Source organism: Theropithecus gelada, chromosome 11 (assembly GCF_003255815.1).
Source record: "Theropithecus gelada isolate Dixy chromosome 11, Tgel_1.0, whole genome shotgun sequence".
NCBI classification, from domain to species: domain Eukaryota; kingdom Metazoa; phylum Chordata; class Mammalia; order Primates; family Cercopithecidae; genus Theropithecus; species Theropithecus gelada.
Window position 1 is genome coordinate 107,077,686 of NC_037679.1, and position 20,385 is coordinate 107,098,070.

A 20,385-nucleotide genomic window follows, 5' to 3' on the forward strand; every position below is an offset into this window, starting at 1 on the left:
TGGTTTGTTTCCCCATATGGAAAAGAGAATGGGCGAGTAGATGGGTGGCATTCTTTTTTTTTTTTTTTTTTTTAAATTTAAGTTCTAGGGTACATGTGCACAATGTGCAGGTTTGTTACGTATGTATACATGTGCCATGTTGGTGTGCTGCACCCATTAACTCATCATTTACATTAAGTATATCTCCTAATGCTATCCCTTCCCGCTTTCCCACCCCACGACAGGCCCCAGTGTGTGATGATCCCCTTCCTGTGTCCAAGTGATCTCATTGTTCAGTTCCCACCTATGAGTGAGAACATGCGGTGTTTGTTTTTCTGTTCTTGTGATAGTTTGCTGAGAATGATGGTTTCCAGCTTCATCCATGTCCCTACAAAGGACAAGAACTCATCCTTTTTTATGGCTGCATAGTATTCCATGGTGTATATGTGCCACATTTTCTTAATCCAGTCTGTCACTGATGGACATTTGGGTTGGTTCCAAGTCTTTGCTATCGTGAATAGTGCTGCAGTAAACATACATGTGCATGTGTCTTTATAGCAGCATGATTTATAATCCTTTGGGTATATCCCGAGTAATGGGATGACTGGGTCAAATGGTATTCCTAGTTCTAGATCCTTGAGGAATCGGATGGGTGGCATTCTTTATGGAGGAAATAATAGAGTATATTTCTCAGAAGGGATGAAAAGGTGGGATCCAGAGAGGAGCCTGTGCCCCCTTGTTCACTGGCAAGTCCCTGGTATGACTGTCTAGAAGGGAACCACAGTCCCATCTGAATAGCCTTGGTGGGCTATTTCTAGAAGTGACCCTGCCCCTGTGTGCTGTTGGCGCCTTCTCATGTTAAACCACTCTCCTAAGGGCTCCTGGGACAATGTTTCATAACACTTTTACTGGGTACCTACTGTGTGGATGCAGGACACTGTCTCAGGCAGTGTGGAGGACCTCTGTGCTACATGGCAAAGCACTCAGGGGTGCTTCTGTCTTCCCATCTGTGACTTCCAGAACAATTCACGTGTACCATGGAAAGTTGAGCCACAGTCACACTACCGTTAATTTGCTCACCTCCATTTCTCCAATTTCCAGACTGATAACTAGATTTATCAGACCCTTAAGGTCAGTCAGGAAGTGTATTTTACTCCTCTTTTTATCTCCATGGTTTGGCCCAGAACCTGGCACAGAAGCTATCAGTAAAAAAGGGAATTCTGGATGTGTGAGATGTGGGGTGGGTGAAATGAGATGGAGCTGTAGAGGAAAAGAGAGCCATGGCACCTAGGAATCCCTTAGGACTTAAAGATAACCCTTATTCATAGCCTTATTCATAGCCTCTAAAAACCATGCTCAAGAGACGGACGTTGGCTTAAGCACATGTTGATAATCCGCAGGCGTGTAAGGTGGGGCTCAAGCCTACTCCCCAAACCCGCTTAACTCCTAACACTGCTCTTCCTCTACAGATGACCTAACTGCTTCTTTCAGCTCCTGGCTGGCCTCTCGTTGAAATCCCTTGTTCCGCAGCTCAGAGTAGAAGTCGACTCCCTCAGAGACAGAGTGGATGGGCTGATTATGATACTGGTGGTAGCCGGTCAAAGGACCCGCGGTGGGGGCTGCACTTGACAGCTGCCGAGGGAAACACCGGTGGTGATGTGGTCGGCAGTTCGGGGGTTCCTTGAAGCTCTTACTATGCTTGCACTTGAACTCCAGCACCATCCTGGTGTACGTGTTGAAGGTGGTGACAGCTGACGCCATGCAGCAGGTGAAGGAGAGCCAGGCCATGCTAGGGACAAACGCACAAAAAGATTGGACAATAAGAATAGGACTTTCTTGAGAGAAAAATGCCATGACCTCTTCCTACTAGTGGACTAGCTTAATGCCTTGTAGGGATTTAGGGACTTTCCACCATGTTTCAGGTAAAGAACTGTGGGAAGAGAACTTACCGATTTCTAAAAAGAGAATGACTCATGTAGTCCTAGTATCAGACTAGGAGCTTAATGGATTTGTTTTCACTGAATTGTTGAGTTGTCGGTGCCATGCCCTTTTCTATCTGGTGTGCCTATTTTGTGTGTGTGTGTCTGTGTGTATTTGGACTCCTGTTTCCCAAGCTGCATTGACCCTTGTAAAATCTCCAAGATTCCCCAGGCCTGAAGCTGAGCTGTGTGCAGTGGACATAACCCACTGCATACCCTCCCTCTCCCACCCCAACACACACACACACACACACACACACACACACACACTCTGCCAAAGATGTCCCCCCACTCAGATGCTGGGAGGAATCATCCCTCTTCCATCTTCCTTTGTTTTGAACTTAGCAGTGTTAGGGTCCACAAAGTTGAGCCTCTGAAAGTCATTCAGGAAAACATTTACTACAAATCAGGAGGTATTACAGGTTGTACTAGTGGAATTTGCTTCGTATGAAAACAGTGTGGTTTTGGCTTACAGGAGTTCATAATGGATGGGAGAGGAGCTGGAGATTAAGGGAATCTGGATGGATTCAAGAAAGGAAAAGAAGACACTAGGGAACTATATTAAACACATTCCTGAAAACTTGGAAAATCAAATCCCTAAATCTCCCTGTGGTTCTGGGAAGCTCAAGAAACAGGAAGGTTTGTGAGGTTAGGGAGGGATTTCATGAGGCCAAGTGATAGTTAAAGCCAGGTCACATGCAGGCACTGTGTGTTCATATCTGTTGCCTCTGACAAACGCAGTAGGTTCAGTCTGGGATGCTTCTGGGAGTTGATTGATAGGCGTTGCCTAGCCTGAGCTCCACAGCCGTAATGCCAAGAATGGCCTGAAGACAGACAAAAGGTGAGAAATGCTGGATCTGGGAACTGCATTGAGCCGATGCCCTGGCTGGTGGAGTAGACTCAGACTCCCAAATTATTAGCACAGATTGTGCCACGGGAAACGGGATAGGGCCTCACAACAGACGTGCAGGCTTCCTTCTCTGAGTGGAAACTTGAGCCCATCACTGTGTCTTTTTCAGTGCTCTCAAAGTACTTAGCACTTAGTAAATATCAGTACAAGTTGACAACTTGCTGTGAATAAAGAGTGCTCCTTAAGGGAGAAAGTAAGAGCTCTCAAAGGTAATATTTAACTTGAATGTGTTGCCTCGTGATGTTTGCTGTCACTGTCTTTTTAAGAGAAATCTAAAATGACTGACCCCTTAGTTCTTTAAGGGTTAGAGAACGACTGTGGTAGTGAAGTGTTATTTCCAACGCGGTTCAATAGAATAAGAATGGATATAGAAGGAAGTGAAGAGGAGAGGAGTAAGCTATTTACAGAGAATGCAATTCAATCCAAATTTCAAAGTGATTTCTCGATTTCTCTGTTCTCTAATACCTTGAATCATTAAGAAAAAATACAGCCCATTTCCATAAGGCCTACAAAATCAGTCTTGTTTCCCCAGGGTGACATATATGCCAGGTGAAGAGGCAACTGCCACAGCTGATGAGCAGGAAAACTGGACAAAATAACATCCTCCCAAGACACCCTCAAGGAATCCTCCCTGTACCCACTCAAGGCAGGGAAGAATGGATGTGTCCTGATGATGCAGCCCTGTGTGTGGTTGACAGGCTCCTGGGATGAGGGATGAAGAGAAGGCAGGGCTTCACCGAATAAGCATCTAGCTGGGGGTAGAAAATCTCATGAAGGTTGGCTGGGGCTACAAAGGTTCAGGAGATGACAGCACTTACTAGAAGGCCCAGCCATAATTCCAAACATGGGGTCTCCAGTCTTCCGGACCCAAGTTGGCAGTCGCCTGGAAGACTTGTGAATACATCATGTGGGCCACCATCCCCAAGAGACCTACGGAGGAAACAGGAAGGCAGAGCCCTTAGAGAAAGGCTTTCATGCCATCTGCCAGGAGTATGATTTTGGATCACCCTTCTCGCAGTCAGGCGCAGCCTCTGTTGGAGTAGCCCATTACCCTATGCCACCACATTTCCTGAAGAGTAATCCACAAGGGGGGCTTCTCCTTAAATGCACATCTTTGCAGTAGGTGATCCCAGACTGCAGGCTGAGAGCTATGGAAAAAGTCTGAGTCAATGCTGCACCCAAGGCCACTGCACCCCACCCCTACTCCTTCCCACCCACACCCCAATGTTGGCTTAATTCTTCATTTCATATGTGCATCTCTCACTTTATCCAATGGAGACTGGTCTTGAAAAGCTGTGTGTATGTCACAGCTGAAAAGTAACCCAAACAATAGATTTTACATATTGAGAAAGCTTGCAAATAAAGGAACCTAGAGGTAAATCATTTTGTAAAGTACATGGTGATCCAATATACAATTTTACATGTTACTTCAATTTAAAATTAAAGATGCCTACCTCCATTCTTTATACTGTCTTTGGGCTCCTTCTCCCCTTCAGGGCAAAGACTCAAGTCCTCCAGCTAGGGCTTCAAAGGTGGCCAGGGCCAATCACCCCCTCCCACTCCAGGAGCAACTCACCTGACAGCACAGAGGAAACAGCAGCAAAGGCGCTCAGTTTGAGCCCACAGGCAGGGTTCGCAGTAAGTAGCAAGTCCGTTAGTAGCAGGAGGAAGCTGATGAATTGAAGTCCGATGTAGGTGATCTGCGTTCCCAGGGATAACCATAGGATTTCTGCCAGAAACCAGAGGAAGAGGGAGCGCTCACCCTCAGTTAAAAAACTGAACAAACGGTGAGCATAGGATGCCTATTAGGAGTTAAGACCCTAGCAGCATCCGAGAAGGGGAGAATGAGGCACAGCTGAAACCAGGGAGGACCACTACTTCATTCTGGTTCTTTGACGTCGCTCACAGCTCCTACTCTATAACCAATATATACCCAAGTAAGTTTGACCGACTGTCAATACTGTTGGGGAGATTTGAGAAGAAATCATCGAATTTTCATAAATTCTGCAGGGAAATAATGTTGCTCTAGTTATCATTTTTGTCCTCTTTTTCCTCATTTAATTTTGGGACGGTTCCCTCCCTGCCTCCTTTCTTCACTCCTTTCATTTGACCAAATAATAATATAATAATAGTGGAGGAGAAGGAGGAAAAACCTAAGCCTTCCTACACGGTTACTTGGCAACAAGAGTAGGTTAGCGCTGTTGGTGGTTTTCTATTTGTGAATCTTATTTATCCCCGCTGTTCCTTTTTTTGCGTTCCTGCATATGAATGAAAGTCAGTTCAAGGAGGAATTTGTGTCACCCTGTGGGGCTCAGAAGAGAAAAGTGGGAGATCACAGTGCAGTTTAGATCCGGAGAGGCTCAAGTCAATGGTAACTACTGTGAATTCCTTATCAGACACATACTTGCCACAAAGCCCCAAGGGAGGGGAGGGGAGGGAAGCCTTCTCCATCAACCGCTTCCCTCCAAATTGGAGAGTGGGGTGACATGGGCCTTGCAACGTGGCAAATTCCAGTAGTCCTTTCTCACCTCTCTCGGTTGGTGGTGTGAGTTCAATGAAACTTCGGCACCTCTCCCCTGAAACATACAAGGTGCAACGTCATGGAACTGCTCCCTGGGATGGCTGGAATGAAAACCTTCCCCACCCCATACCTGGCGCTGCTCCCTCTGCTCTGACAGCACCTGCCCCACATAGAGCAGGAAAGCAGGAAAGAATACCTGGGTGAATGAATGGCACAGCCAAGAGTCAGCCCAGGTGAATTTCTCTCTCTTCAATCTCTGATAATGCAGAAGCTGTTTCCCTGAGAGCACCTACATAGCTTAATATTCCCATTTCCCATGTCCTGAAGAGTTAACGATCTTAGTGTTAACTAATACCTTTTGCTGCCGCTGTACCACTGGACCGAAGGGCTCTAAATTGTTTCCAGGACTGGGGATGGAGCAGTGCTAAGTGGCACAATAATAAATATAAATGTAAATACATTTTTTTAAAAAAAATTCCTCTTCCATCTCCCTTTTAGCTCAAATAGGGAGAAGTAGCAGATATCAAATTGTTCATGATTCTGGGCATTAGAAAAACTTCACTACCAGGTGCTTTCTTCCCAGGACACAGAGTCACCTCTCAGTGTTCTGGGCAGGGAAGAGGAGGTGCCTTCAACTCGTTCCTCCAAACCTGAGGAACACACATCGACCAGCACCTGCCTGCTTTGCTAGTGTGCACCGAGGGGCAGGAGATCTGGCAGATCTGCCTTCAGTTCCTTGAGGGCTCCCTTACGTGATCTAGTTACCCTAGCTGGCTGGCTTCAGTTCCCCCACTTTTAAATGGTAGCAGTAATACTTAGAATGATAAAACACTTTGGGGCCAGGAAAAGGCTGTAAAGATTATCTACTGTGATGCTTTCATCTCACAAATGAGCAAATCAAAGCCTATAGAAGCGAAGTTATAGGCTGGGCGTGATGGCTCACGCCTGTAATCTTAAGCACTTTGGGAGGCCGAGGTGGGCGGATCACCTGAGGTCGGGAGTTGGAGCCCAGCTGACCAACATGGAGAAACCCCATCTCTACTAATAATACAAAATTAGCCGGGCATGGTGTCACATGCCTGTAATCCCAGCTACTTGGGAGGCTGAGGCAGGAAAATTGCTTGAACCTGGGAGGCGGAGGTTGCAGTGAGCCGAGATGGTGCCATTGCACTCCAACCTGGGCAACAAGAGTGAAACTCCGTCTCAAAAAAAAGAGAAGGAAACAAAGTTATTTGTATGAGGTCACAGTTGAGCAGAGCTAGGGCCTTCCTACAATATTCCTCTCCGTTTTGTTTCTAAACAGCAATTCTAGGTCTCTAGACTGGAAATTCTCATAATGTGAATGGTCTAAATGAAACTTTTAAGGTTAATTCTATTTTTAACATGCTATTTTGAACCCACAAGTCTACTACAGAGGGAGGAAGTGAAAAGCCAACCTTATTAAAAGGGGCTGCCATAGAGAAGGACACTACACAGAGGTGGAAGGTTCTGTGCTGGGAGAAGGAGGTGAGGCCCACTGGGGTGTGGGCTGCACTTCCCAGGGCAACCCAAGCCCTAAGCGGGCCTACCTGGTTTCCATGCCTGCATTAGATCTCTTGCCCACCCTGACCCCGTTGCTCTTATATCCCAGAATTTAGGCTACCTGGTTCTTCCACAGTTTCCTCACAGGATAGCCATATGCCACTCCGGAAGCTCCGGAAGGAGAACCGGTCATCCCCAGTCTCCCAGTTGTATTGTACCACCTCCTGGGTGGATGTGTTGGTGGTATCTCCATCCAGGGACACTGGCATGTCAAAGCACTTGGCTGCCAGACCTTTCTCGCACAGGGGCTTGGGCACCTTCTGTGTGCCCACAAACCAGTAGTTGCTGAGCAGGGATATTGTGGAGAAGCTGAGTGATAGCATGCTGAGGACGGCAGATAGGAGTGTCCGCTGGCCAGAGAAGGCCTTCGCGAGCTCCATCTGTAATAGACAAGCACAAGTGGAAGGGAAGGGAGCAAGGGAGCTTGACTCAGAGTCGTCTTGGAGATTTGGCCGCCTTTCCCTGTGCTCCCTCTGCTCAAGCCATACCCCTCCAAGGCGGATAGGCACAACCCTCCTCTGCCAGTTTTCTCCAGGGGCCGCATGGAAGCCCGGCTTCAGGAGTGGTCTGCAGCCAGCACCTGGAGGGTCTCAGAAAACCATATGCCCGCACGGGGGCCTCAGAGCAGCTGTCTCTGACCTTCTCCTGTCCTCCTGTCTCAGTCCCACTCTTGCCCGAGGCTAGCCACAGAAACTAGGATCCCTCTTCCTCAAGGTGGGTCATAGAAACCGGAGCCCCTTTCCCCAGAGCCAGCCATAAAACCTAAAAATAGTACTCTAACTTTCCCTCTGCCTTTCCGTGTACAAACGGACCCTGAAGAAGTTTTCTGACCTAGCTTGTGTGACTGTAGGTCGTAAGACCCCCATTCCAGAGAGGGTCAGGCCCCGCACCCGGAAGGAAGAAATGCTCACAGAGGCCAACGAGAAGCAGGGCTTGCTGGGTTTCCCCACGCGGTCTATTAACGTTATTAGATCAGGCCAGATGCAGTGGCTCACGCCTGTAATCCTAGCACCGTAATCCCTCCCAGAGGTGGGAGGGTTGCTTGAGTTCAGGAATTCATGACCAGCCTGGGTAACATAGTGAGACCCTGTCACTATGAAAAATTAGCCGGGCATGATGGTGCGTGCCTGTAGTCCCAGCTTACTTTTGAGGCTGAGGTGGGAGGATCACCTGAGCCCAGGAGGTCGAGGCTGCAGTGAGCCATGATCATGCCACTGCACTCCAGTCTGGGCAACAGACTGTCTCCAAAGTCTGTTTTACAGAGTGCAGTCTGTGCCACTGCACCCCAGTCTGGACTATCTGTCTCTAAAAAATAAAGAACAATCAATAAACAAAAAAACAGTAGATCATGCCCTTGATGTCCAATCATATTTCTACGTGACTGTCCATACTTTTTTGAAACTCAGCATAAAAACAGACAATTTTCCCTGCATCTTTGGGTCTTCATTCTGAAGGTTCCCTTGTCATGTGAAACTATGATCAAATAAACTTGTATGTTTTTTCTCCTATTAATCTGCCTCTTGTCAGTGATTTTCAGTGAACCTTCGGAGGGCAAAGGGAAAGTTTTCTCCTGGCATCTACACAATGCAGGGATGATGCTGCTTCAAGTTGAACCTTACACAGGTCCAACCGCAGAAAAGCGGTGATTTGCATAGATTGAATGACAGGGGCTGGTTTCTGGGCATGATATGCAGCGATACTGCATAGAAGTAGGATAAAGGTGATCTACCAGATAGGACAAATTAGAATGACGAATGCAGAAGTCAGAATGAATTGGATGTGAACATGTTAAAATCTTCCATTTCTGCTTCAAATGGTGAGAGTAGAATCAACAGAGCCTCTAGCTGGCAAATCCTAGGGAGGGTGTGTGTGTGTGTGTGTGTGTGTGTGTGTGTGTGTGTGTGTGTGTGTGTACCTTTATGGTAAGTGCCATAATGACCCCACCAACAAACAGCAGGGGGATCATTCTGAGTAGCAGTGATGGATCTGCCAGCAGCCACTACCTGGAGTTCTTGGACCAGTGGATTGAGCAAGAGAGAGAGAAGGTGGATTGCTGCAAATATTAATACCACTGCTGGCCAGGCCCTGTCTACTGAAGTCCTGCCCCTCTGAGGCTCACTCCAAGCCCCAACTGCTTCAGGGACATCCCCTAAACAGTACCTTCCATGGGAAGTGAGGCTTGGAAGGGCTTCAAGGACTGTGGTATGTGCCTTCTTAATGGTATTCTTTTCATATTTATTTTTGGTCATGTCTTCAAGCTTTCAAGATTTCAAGCTGCCATTAGGTAGCAAATGTGTCTTTGTGATTTTTATCTTTCCCACAGCAACTAGCACAGTATTTTACACATTAGACACCCAATACTAAACGACTGAGTAAATTGAGGATGTTCTGAATAAGCATCAGATAGCAATGACCTCAGTCAGAGGTTATATAAACCTTTTTTTTTTTTTTTTTTTTGAGACAGAGTTTCACTCTTGTTGCCCAGGCTGGGGTGCAATGGCACAATCTCGGCTCACCACAACCTCCACCTCCTGGGTTCAAGAGATTCTCCTGCTTCAGCCTGCCGAGTAGCTGGGATTACAAGCGCCAACTAATTTTTTTTGTAGTTTTTTTTTAGTAGAGATGGGGTTTCACCATGTTGGCCAGGCTGGTCTTGATCTCCTGATCTCAGGTGATCTGCCCGCTTTGGCCTCCCAAAGTGCTGGGATTACAGGTGTGAGCCACTGCGCCTGGCCGGTTATATAAACTTTTACATAACAGTTTATATAAACTTTTAACTTTATATAAAATAATAATATATATACACATATATAAATATATAATTATATAATTAATAATTGACAAGGCAATTGACAACTTCTGGAAAACTTTTATATAAAGTCTCAAGTTTATATAAAAGTTTAGAAAAAAGAATTGGGAGCATTCCAAATGCTCTTCGTGGTAATCGTTTTTGGCTTTGTCTTCACTGACAGGTAGTAGCACTGACTTGTTGAAGCGTTTGCTATTGTAACAATGTAGTGAGCTCTTGGTGTCCTCTTCCCTGCATTATAGATTCCTCTGAAAGGAGTATGGCAATGAATATTAAACTGGAAACCTCCGGGGGAAGCAGATGGATGCTTTGGGGCCTGGAGGATAAAAGAGGGCAGTGAACCTACTGGGATGTGGGGCTATTGAAACCTTTGGAGAGGAGATGGGGCTTCTGGTTCTGGGAGAGGTAGCAGTCGGGCCCAGCTTCCATCCACTGCCACAGAGACAACAGAATTTCAAATGCTCGCATTTGAAATTGTGGTGCCTGTGTAGGCTGGACAGCAGGTTTGGTGTCCACAGAGCCATGGGTAGGGTGTCGGCAGCCAAGCCCTTGGTCGGTGGAGAGGAACCTGGAGGGCGGTGTCTTCCAGCCTGGTGCAGAAGTGCCTGCCTCACAGTGGGGACATAGAGGAGGCTGCCGAAAGAACTGAAGCCCCCGGGATGGCTCTGGCTGGAGCCCCTACTCTCTCTGTCATTTTCAGCCTAAGAGAATAGGAGGGCAAGCTAAAATATGACCAGTATTAGACTGCCAACTTTGTTGAGTGGTGGCTTGGAGCCAGATTTAATTTGACTTAGAGAAGTAATTTGGCAAGTCTCTCACTTTGTGTTAGAGCAGTTTATACAGTTATATTAATGCACACTGAACAGAAAAGAAGCCCATGCTTAGTTGCTGACAGACGCTTCTTAAAGTAAACCTTCTTGAGCTTTCCAGGGGATCCTTCATATCAGAATTAATCAGACTTAAATCTGCTTAGCTTAAGAGCCATAAATAAAACCATAGTTAAATGGACAGGCCCATAAATTTCCCTCCCTTATCACGCCCAACTTAATGTTTCTACATTAACAGAGAACTTTACCTTAGAAATGAAACAATTTGTTCTTCAGAATTTCCAGGGACTAAGACAGTGCATATCACAAAGTGCTTATTATTTATGGCAATAAGAAATACACGAAGATCATATGTATGTAAAACCAATATACAAAACATGATCAAGACAACTTCTGAAAAGCAATCTGCTAATATGATTTTACTTTTAAAAACACTCAACAAATGAACTCTGCCAAGAATTGTCAGTTCTTGCAAGACTCTGGGTGACCTTGACTAAGGACAAATTATCTGCAGCATCTGGGAGGAGGGAAGATTTTCTATTGCCAGACACTGAAGTCCTATGTTGCCCAGTTCCCCTTTCCTAAAATGTTTTCATCTTGGTTTTAGTTACGAAAATCCTATTGGTTTTAGTCATCATTCTCTTACTGTGAGTCATCCTTTTCTAATAATTCTTACATTGCTTGAATAAGAAATGGATTTCCAGGTAAAACATCTTCACTAACTATTTAGTGTAAAGGCTGACCTAAAGACTTAGGCAATTCTAACTTTTGTGACCTCAGCATTCATTTTTCAACAATCATTTTCAGTCTGGTTTGGAAATTTGTCAATTATCATGTCAGATTTTAACTCCACACTCAATCCATTTCCAGTTACACTTGCAAGATTTTTACTCCACATTCAATCCACTTCAAGTTATATATATTTGCAAGTTATTCTCGGGGTTATTCAGAAATAAGAAAGAATAATGAACCCCGTGCTAAGATACACCCACTTTGTGGCAACAAGGTGACAACCAATTTAAGGAAGAGGCAATTTGAGAAACAAAGAATAAAAAAGAGCTTGGACTGAAGCTCAAAGAGGTTCCTTCCAGAAGGAGTGTCCACCAGGCAGAGACACAAGGAACCTCATTCAAAAATCATCTTCTTGATATCAAATGATAATTTCACTCGAGAATTTTCAAGAATTATCTTCAACACCTATAGTACCATGCCCTTTGTCACATACTTTACTCCTTTCCCCAAACATGCCTTTCCCTGCTAGGATCCAATTACCTCTTGAATTGGAAGAACAGATCTAATTTTGCAATGGTTTCCATAAAGTGATTCTGAAGAAGTAATGACCATAAGAACAACACTCTGTCTTAGCGTATGCAACAGATCCTATGCCAAGGTGACTCTTTACTCTCTGGAAGAGGGACAGAGCGGTTTCTCTAACACTTGGGCCCTTAGATCATTAGGAAGTGCGTAGGCGCCAATGTATAATCAGTAACCCTTCCATCAACATATATCCACAGAGTAACCCAGAATTAGCATAGGCTAGAAAGGACAACAGATCGATGAGGCAGGTGCATAAAAAGAGCCAGGTACAAAATAGCTGTAGACCGCATCCCTTGAGCAATATGAGGGGAAGCCGGTTACCTTGGCCATGGTCAGCGTCTTGCAGCTTGTCTGGAAGAACCGAAGGATGCCATCTGCACTCCAAGTCCCTTTGGTTTAACGTTGCAAGAATACAAACTGTCTTCCTACCCTCCTTCCTCTCCTCCTACCCCTCCCTTTCTATCTCATATTCTTTGGAGTGCCTCATGATTAAATGCTGCCTTACAGGGAACATGGGCATTTAATAATTGACAAGGCAATCAGGGCCCAGCTGTTCTGGGAGATTACACCAGAGAGCTTGCCAATGGGGATCTGGGATTAAGCATAAAGAAGCAAGGACCTGCAATTTGCAGAGGAAAATTTCTTTAAAAAGTAAATGGTGGTTTAGTTTCCACTGCCTGCCATTCTGTAGGTAACTGGAGTGAATGGATTGGGCTTGAATTTATGGCAGACATGAAGATATGGCAGGTCACCATTATTGCAGAAGTTTACCTTCCCTTGAGTAGGGTTTCCCAGCCCTTTGAAGAAACTCTGTTCTCTGCAATGTCAGGGCCTCACGGAGCCATGAACAGGAAATAGTTTCCCTGTTCCATGGGTGGTCTCCACCTTCCAGTTAGAACATTAGAATAAGTACTATTAAGTATCTCCTCCACACATGGAATGCTGAGTGAGAGTGTTGGCTGGGGATGGGGTGAGGATGCAGATAGGATTGGAGATAAATGAATTCCAGGATCCGGAAGGCCATGGCTATTTACCATTCCTCTCCCAACCTTCAGGCAAAGGAATGACAATATTTTATATTTCAAAAAAGAGTTTCTAAAATGTTGAGAAAGTAATCTGACAGACCAGTAAGGGGTCGTTTGCATATCTTCTTTCCACCAGTCAGTCAGAAGTACAAGTTGTTCTTTTTCTCCTCAAAATTGTACAAACAGCTGGGCCCGATGGTTCATGCCTGCAATCCCAGCACTTTGGGAGGCCAAGGCAGTTGGATCACTTGAGGTGAGGAGTTCGAGACCAGCCTGGTCAACATAGTGAGACCCTGTCCGTACTTAAAAATACAAAAAAAAAAAAAAAAAAAAAATAGCCAGGCATTGTGGCAGGCACCTGTAATCCCAACTACTTGGGAGGCTGAGGCAGGAGAATCTCTTGAACCCGAGAGACAGAGGTTGCAGTGAGCCGAGATTGTGCCACTGCCCTCCAACCTGGGCCACAGAACGAGACTCCATTTCAAAAAAAAAAAAAAAAAAAAAGTGCAAATTAATTGGAACACCAACGTTGAAACAGATTCTGCCGCTGTTTGTGAGTCCCTAAACGCTGCATGGACTTTCATCCTCCAAGCCTTTGCTGATGCTCTTCCTTCTGCCTGGAATGCCTTCAGTCTCTTTTTATCTGGTGAACTGCCTGCCTCTCAACGAAATTAGTCTAAAAAGTCATCCACTCTTTGAAAATGTTTCTTTTCTCCCTAGGACATACAGTTTCCTCCTCATGGTCCTTGTCACACTATACCTCTCTCACAACACTTATTATTATTATTATTATTTTTAATTTTAGCTGAGACAGGGTCTCACTGTATTGTCCAGGCTGGTCTCGAAATCCTGGGCTCAACCAGTCCTCCCACCTTGGCCTCCCAAAGTGCTGGGATTACAGGCGTGAGCCACTGCACCCGGCCTTCTCACAACTTTTTCTATATTCCATTATAACTACTGCATTTGTCTTAAATGTAACTTCCTTAAAGGTCTCACTTTCATTTTAGAGCAGTTGTTCTCAGTTCTGATGGAGTATCAGAACAACCTTTGGAAGTCTGGAAAATATGCCGATTCCTGGATCCACCCTGAGATTTCATAATAGTTCTGGATGAGGCCCAGGGATTGGGAATTTTAGAAAGTTCTTAATATATACCCAGGGAATTCATGTAAAATGGTACCTGTTGGACTCATTTTGGGCTTACATTTAATAAAACCCTCTGTATCCCACCTGGCCCTTCCTCCCCCTCTTCCAGACTAGCCATGAGGTCTTATTTTTCCCATTCTATATTTGTGCAGTTCGTTTAGGGAATCAAAGGCAGGTTCTTGTGAACTTAACTGTTTGAATTAGTCCACGTTCTAGCTGAATGAGTTGCTTTGGATCCTGCTTTTGTCACCTGTAATGTCTGCTCTCCTCAGACGGATGTTAACAAGCAAATTTGATAAACATGTGCCATGTTCAAGCATATTTTCTGCATCGCCCAAACAACCCTTTATTTATTGTGACAGAATCCACTCTCCTTTGGGAGGAGAAGCAGGAATTTTGTGTTCTTTATTTTTTTTTTACAGTTGCATCGGCTGTTGGTTTCCTAGCTAGTAGTTTCATCATAACGCTGGGTGGCGCTATCCCCTCATCGTTTCTGCTTCCGTCACGTGCTTCCCCCACCAGTCGGCAAAATGTGGGTGGAGGTGGCTGCTCCTCCCCATAGGATCCTTTTTTTAAAATTTGGCATCCTCCCTGCCTGCTAATCTACAGAATGCCATGTGTCAGCCCTGTGGAATTCAGGGCTCAGGCTGAACTTTGGGGCATCCAGCCACTCCCTATAGGAGTCTTGTAGGATTGTTTCCTGTAGCACTGTTTTTTTTTTGTGCGGCCAGTTCCAGCTTCAGTGACTCAGTAGAGCCTCATATACTTCCCATGGGAAATACAACTCCACGGTATCAGAAAATACAGTTAGCCAATGTTTCCTGATGAGTTTTGTGCACATTTTTCTTTACTTAATTGTATCTTCATTGTCTTTCCACCCCAGAACAGTGAACAATTATTTTCCCCTCTCTGTGCTTACACCCTTCAAATACTTGCAGACACTTCTCATAGCCCGCTTGAGTCACTGTTTGGCACGGTCTTATGTCTTTGGTTTTTATTGCCTCTGCTCATAAACCGCACCCCCTGTGCCTTAATAGCCTGAAGTTCGCCTTCTCCAGGGAAATGGGGATGGGAGTGGCAGGCTCGTAAGTGTGTTATATGAGGAGGCTCAGGGGTGAATTTATTTAGAGTGAAGCTAATAAGTGAAGCTTCAGCTTCCATGTCCCCTACTCCCTCCACCTCTTCTAAAACTTTGTTACCTAATTTACACTTGTAATTGTGTACTCTTTTTCTTAAAGAGGGCCTCCAAAATTATATCATTTTAGGCCTCCACAAAGCCTGGGTCCACCCCTTAGGAAGCTGTGCATTTTGTGTGCGTACTTGGCTGCCTGGCTGCTGAATGTGACCAGTCTTGATCTCCCCCTCCCCAAGGACCCTGGACCACAACGTCTAATTTCCTCTTTTTGACAAAACATGAGTTTTTCTGCCTGGCCACAAACATCAGAGCCCAGCATCCCACTCACTTCCTTTCATTGTAATTTGGGCATGTTAATATTTTTTTCTTCCCTTTCCTCTCTTAGAACAGAAGAAGTAATTGCTAGCCAATGCGACATAAATATAATTAGGTTCGGCTCAGAAGCTCATGACTCAGCACAGACACGAAGATTCCACACCTAAAAACAGTATTTAGCTCTGGCATGTTGGACTGTGATCATTCCAAGATGACCTCCGCAGGAATATATATGCACCTCATAATTTATGACACCACAAGGCCAACGGTGGGGGATAACCCATATTTGCTAAGGTCCTCAGTCCCTGTTCCCTGTGCTGGACAAAACCACATTTACTAGGCTGTGCATCAAGAGAAAATAGTGGTCTTGGGGCACCTACACATACTTTGTAAATGGGAATGCAATTTATTGTTTTGTGAGTTCACTGCAGGTTAGGGGTGATTAAATGACAAGCGTGAATGCTGAGCCGGAAAGCAGGTTATATATCACACCACTTCCCTAATGCCAAGGCCTGGGGCTAAGGGATCCGGTGTTTTTTTTTGTTTGTTTTGTTTGTTTCTTTTTTCTTCACATCATCCATACTGGCATCTTCCCGGAAAGGTTTGTTTTCTCTCCCTGGCAGGAGTATCTCTATCCTGCCAGGAGCTAGATTTCGGACCCACGAGCCATTAACTTCTTTCTATTACTCAGTAGACAAAGGCTGGAGTGGGGTGTAAATGTTTCGGCTATCACTGGTCTGATAACCATGCCTGCCCCTGTTCTCTGCTCCTGCATGTTCTAGCATGTGCCTCTCTCATGTAACTCATCACATGGCTTTCCTGTCTGTTATGCTCATTTGACTGTAAGTTGCTTGATATAGTAGCAGCTATGTTTTATTCATTGTTGATCCTCAGAGCCTAGCAGTGTTTTAACATCTATGAATGAATGAATGAGGTTTGTAATGCAAAAAGGCTTATGGATACAATTAGGAATCCTGAGTGAAGATGTGAATAAAGAAGTGTGTCCAAACAGCCTTCTGTTGCTAAAGGAAACAGGATGCTTCCGGATTCACATATGTAAGAGCAGTGAGAAGCTACAAAGGAAGTCCTGGGTCCACAGGCACACCCTAAGCCTTTTTACGCAGATGCACCCAGAGTTTCATCAAACAGATTCTCTGCCAATCCATTTCCTCTCACCTGTGGAAACATTCCTGCTTTTAAATGAGCAAAGCCCAGAAAACAGTGATTATCTCATGAAATAGTATATTATCTTTAGTGCACAGAGATCAGGGGACAAACAGATTGCTCAAAAACCAGTGACAGATTGGAAATGTTATATCCTTTTCCAAGCTGGGTGGTCCCCTACCGATTAGAGCCATTTTGGATGATGTATCTCCAACCTTCTGAGTTTTTGCTGCTCTAACTGCAATGTTTACATCAGTGCCTGACCTTCAGCTCCTTCACTGATTAAGACAAAGAAGGTCTTCACACGGGACATTTTCACATTTGTTTCCCAACTCGGAAGGGAAGAGTAATGCCACCAAAATGCCCATGCTTACTGTTCAAAATGACTACATCACTGTAGGACACAGCTCCAGGATTTATTCTTAGCTGTAACCACATTTAAGGGGCCACATCACCTCAAATGGTCACACAATCAAATGACTCTAGTCTTCCTAACGTAGATCCCGAGTGTTGGGAACACTTCAATTCAGTGGGAAGGACCCTGGAAAAGCGTTTCGGGACCTCGTTCTCGTCTTTCCCTTTCCGCCTTTTAATGGAATTGTTTGAGGACTTTTGCTAACGCAGTCATTTCCAGGAGAGGAAGCCGCCTTTCTTCCAGGCCCCAAGCAGCTGGAGTGAATCAGAGGGGCAGCCACATCTGCACTTCCTGTGGGGCAATCGCTCACGCGCGGGTGACGGCTCCCGCGGGCCGGCTGGGGTCGGGGGCTTTTGGGGACCGCGGGGCGGGGCGGGGGCGTAACGGGTGGGGCCTCTCGGGGGTGCCTGGGCCGCGCCATCTCCACTTCCGAGCGCGCCCTCCCACCGCGATGAGTAACGCGCCCCCTCCCGTTTACTACGGCGCCCGGTCGCCTAGCAACGGGGCGCGTTGCCGCGGCGACGGGCCGGGCGTCTTTGGCATTGTTTGCGAGGCCCCGCCCCACGGCCGCCAACCACCCAGGGCTTCCTGACCGGGTGGGGCGGAGGACCCGGGCTGTTTCTTCCTCTGGGTCTTCCTGCGTCGGCTGAGAACCGTGTCCCGGGGGCCCTCCCAGAGAGCAGGGACGGCCAGGGCAGGCCAGGGACCCGGCGAGCCGCGGAGGGCGGGGCCATGTGTGTCCCGGAGCTGGGCCAGGGCGCTAGGCCACCTGCGGCGCGGCCCCTCTGCCGCCTGGCGAGGCTGGGCGGGAGGGCGGGAGAGACGGGGTAGTCGGAGGGATTCCTTACACCCAGGCGGGTGGGCCAGGGCTCGGGATGTGTCGGGCTGCTGGGAGTCCAAAGTCAGGCATTTCCCTGCCCCTGCCTCCTAACGCTACGGGTCCCAGGCTCCCCTTCTACGGGAAGGGGATGTCTGCACCTCATTGGGAGGACTCGAGGGGCGGGACTTCGCCACCCAGACCCCTCAGCAGATCCGAGTTCTATTTACGACCCCTATGCACGACTGCACTGAGGATTTTGGCCAAGTTACTTAACCTCCCAGAGGGTTAAATTTACCCTCCGGGGTAAATGAGGGCAAAGAGTTGTCCTTCTGTGAAAATCGAAACAGGTAGAAGAGTGCCTCTAAGCAGCAACGAAGGGGAAGTGCACCTGTGCTACCAGCAGACACCTTGCTAGACCCTTCAGACATCTTCCTTAATCCTCACAACCAGCGTGAAAGAGACGTGGCATCCCCACTCTACAAATGAGGGTTCCGATTCAGAGGGTTTGACTTGCTCAAGGCCACAAAGCTAGTAAATGGTAGAGTCAACATTGGCAATCTTTGAGGACTGTTCGCCTGACTCATCACCAGGCTGCCACTCAGTAAAAGCCAAGGCACAGTCACCTTTAACAAAATGTACAGATTGCAGGCCAGATTATGGGACCTCCTGCAGAATGAGGCAATGGAGTAAGTGTACTTTATACCTCTCAGGTATATATTAGCAACCAGACGCTCCCATATTCCCTCTGTGTCTCTCCTAGAAAACCACTGATAAAGAACAATAATAAAATTTATTCTAAGCCGTGACTGGCTTTTTCTATCATGTTCACATCCACTTCTTTATCATCTGTTCACTTTGGGCTGCTTCTGAATGAGGGAAACTGCCTGAGCCCACACCTCGATGGCTCTTCAGAACCACCAGCTCAGCTCTGCAGTCCCAGAAGCACCTCTTAAGTTATCCTGTTCTTTCCTTTGAGATCCTAACTTCCAGCTGGTCAACAACACACCACATTGCTCCCTCCGTTGGAGTGTGTGTGTGTACGTGTGTGTGAGTTTGTGTATGTGCTAGTTTGCTGGCTAATCACAAGCTTCATTTTTCTCTCATGAGAAAGGCAAGATATTTGCGAATGAACACCATTTGTTTTTTTAAGTAATCCTTGGAGCTGAAAATTGGGAGGCTGGTCATTTCTGAATGTAGGTCAAATCCTAAACAAGCCGCAACTTCTCTGCAGAGTGTGAGAGTCTGCCCGGGTCTAGAAGGATCCCTGAAGACTCTCCTGGATTCTCTGAGACCAGAAAGAGCTCGACCGTGTGTTGTCCTTCCCAGTTCCAGATCAGAGCTGGTTTCCAGCAGGACTTTGGGGGTGCCCCACTGTTCTCTGGCATAGAGCTTGATGTCTGCTCTTCCAGCTCACTGGGGTGACACACAGCTCTATTGTTGCCACCACTACTGGGCCTTTACCGGGCTCCAGATTTTGGCAACAAGAATAATACAGATGAAAGGAAAAAAGGAGAGGCATAGGGGGCCCTAGGAACAGAGAGGAGAAGGAAGACGATGAGGCAAGGGAAGAAGAAATGGAAGTTTTAATGAAGGAAGATGAAAAGGTAATAGGCTAAGGTATGGACATACCAGTTTTATCTATGAAAACTGGGCTGAGTAACACATTTTCATTCCATTTTGTAGAACCCTATAGTGCATTTCCAAGCTCCTTACTGTGACCATGTGAAATACATAAAATTGATGAGTTAGTGTAACCTGTGTTACAAATCCAGCAGTAAGTAAGTATGTGTACGAGATGTTCATGAGATTTCAAAATCCATGTACCTACCTCCTGGGTGAGGCAAACATTTTGAGTCAGTTGAGAGGAATCGCTCATTCACTCTTGCAGTGCGAAGGCAGAGAAGTTTCAGTTTATCTTCTGTTCTGTCTCAATCGGTTGGGTAGAATGAGTGTTTAGCGTGACGATGAATCAGCTCCCCTCTTGCCAGCAGAGGGGTAAGGTGGTGTGTGGTGGATTGGAGAGGATGTCCTGAGGGCAGGACACCAGCCAGGGCGGGGCTAGGTGACCCAGGGGGTTTACTCTGTGATGTCACAATGGCAGGCAGGGGTCTCCTTGTTGCTCCCTCAGCCTCCTCCTCTTTCCAGCCCCAGAAGGATTAGGGGGTCATGCTGGGTACCTGCCAGTGACTGGATGTCTTCTGAGGTCATCCAGATCACTGCTGCTCTTATTGTGCGTAAGATTCACCTGGGGAGCCTAGTCAAGTGGAGGTCCTGAAGGTCTGGGATGGCTCTCATGCGAGTCCAGCCAGACCACACTGAGTTGTGAGACTCTAGACCAGTGCTGTCAAAGCCAAATGCAATGTGGGCAGCATACGTCACTTAAAATTTTCTAGTAGCCACATTTTAAAAAAGTAAATTGGACATACATATGGCAATACAGCAAT

The 20,385-nt window shown here is 46.4% G+C and overlaps 1 protein-coding gene across 10 annotated transcripts; it reads right to left on the reverse strand.

Annotated features, from left to right (window-relative positions):
* Window positions 1–628: 628 nt before the first annotated feature.
* Window positions 629–20,030, reverse strand: GSG1 (germ cell associated 1). 10 transcript variants are annotated; one of them, XM_025402412.1, is made up of 8 exons: window positions 19,770–20,030; window positions 7,032–7,350; window positions 5,745–5,813; window positions 5,273–5,444; window positions 4,445–4,597; window positions 3,687–3,798; window positions 1,679–1,768; window positions 629–1,598 (listed from the first exon to the last, which is right to left on the reverse strand). In XM_025402412.1, exons 1-8 carry the CDS (start codon window positions 19,815–19,817, stop codon window positions 1,578–1,580), a joined length of 984 nt encoding a protein of 327 aa, XP_025258197.1. In that variant the 5' UTR covers window positions 19,818–20,030; the 3' UTR covers window positions 629–1,577. The 10 variants fall into 10 exon arrangements, with proteins under 10 accessions (XP_025258197.1, XP_025258193.1, XP_025258198.1 ...); XM_025402408.1 differs by having other exon boundaries at window positions 629–1,768; window positions 5,397–5,444; XM_025402413.1 differs by having other exon boundaries at window positions 629–1,768.
* Window positions 20,031–20,385: the final 355 nt, after the last annotated feature.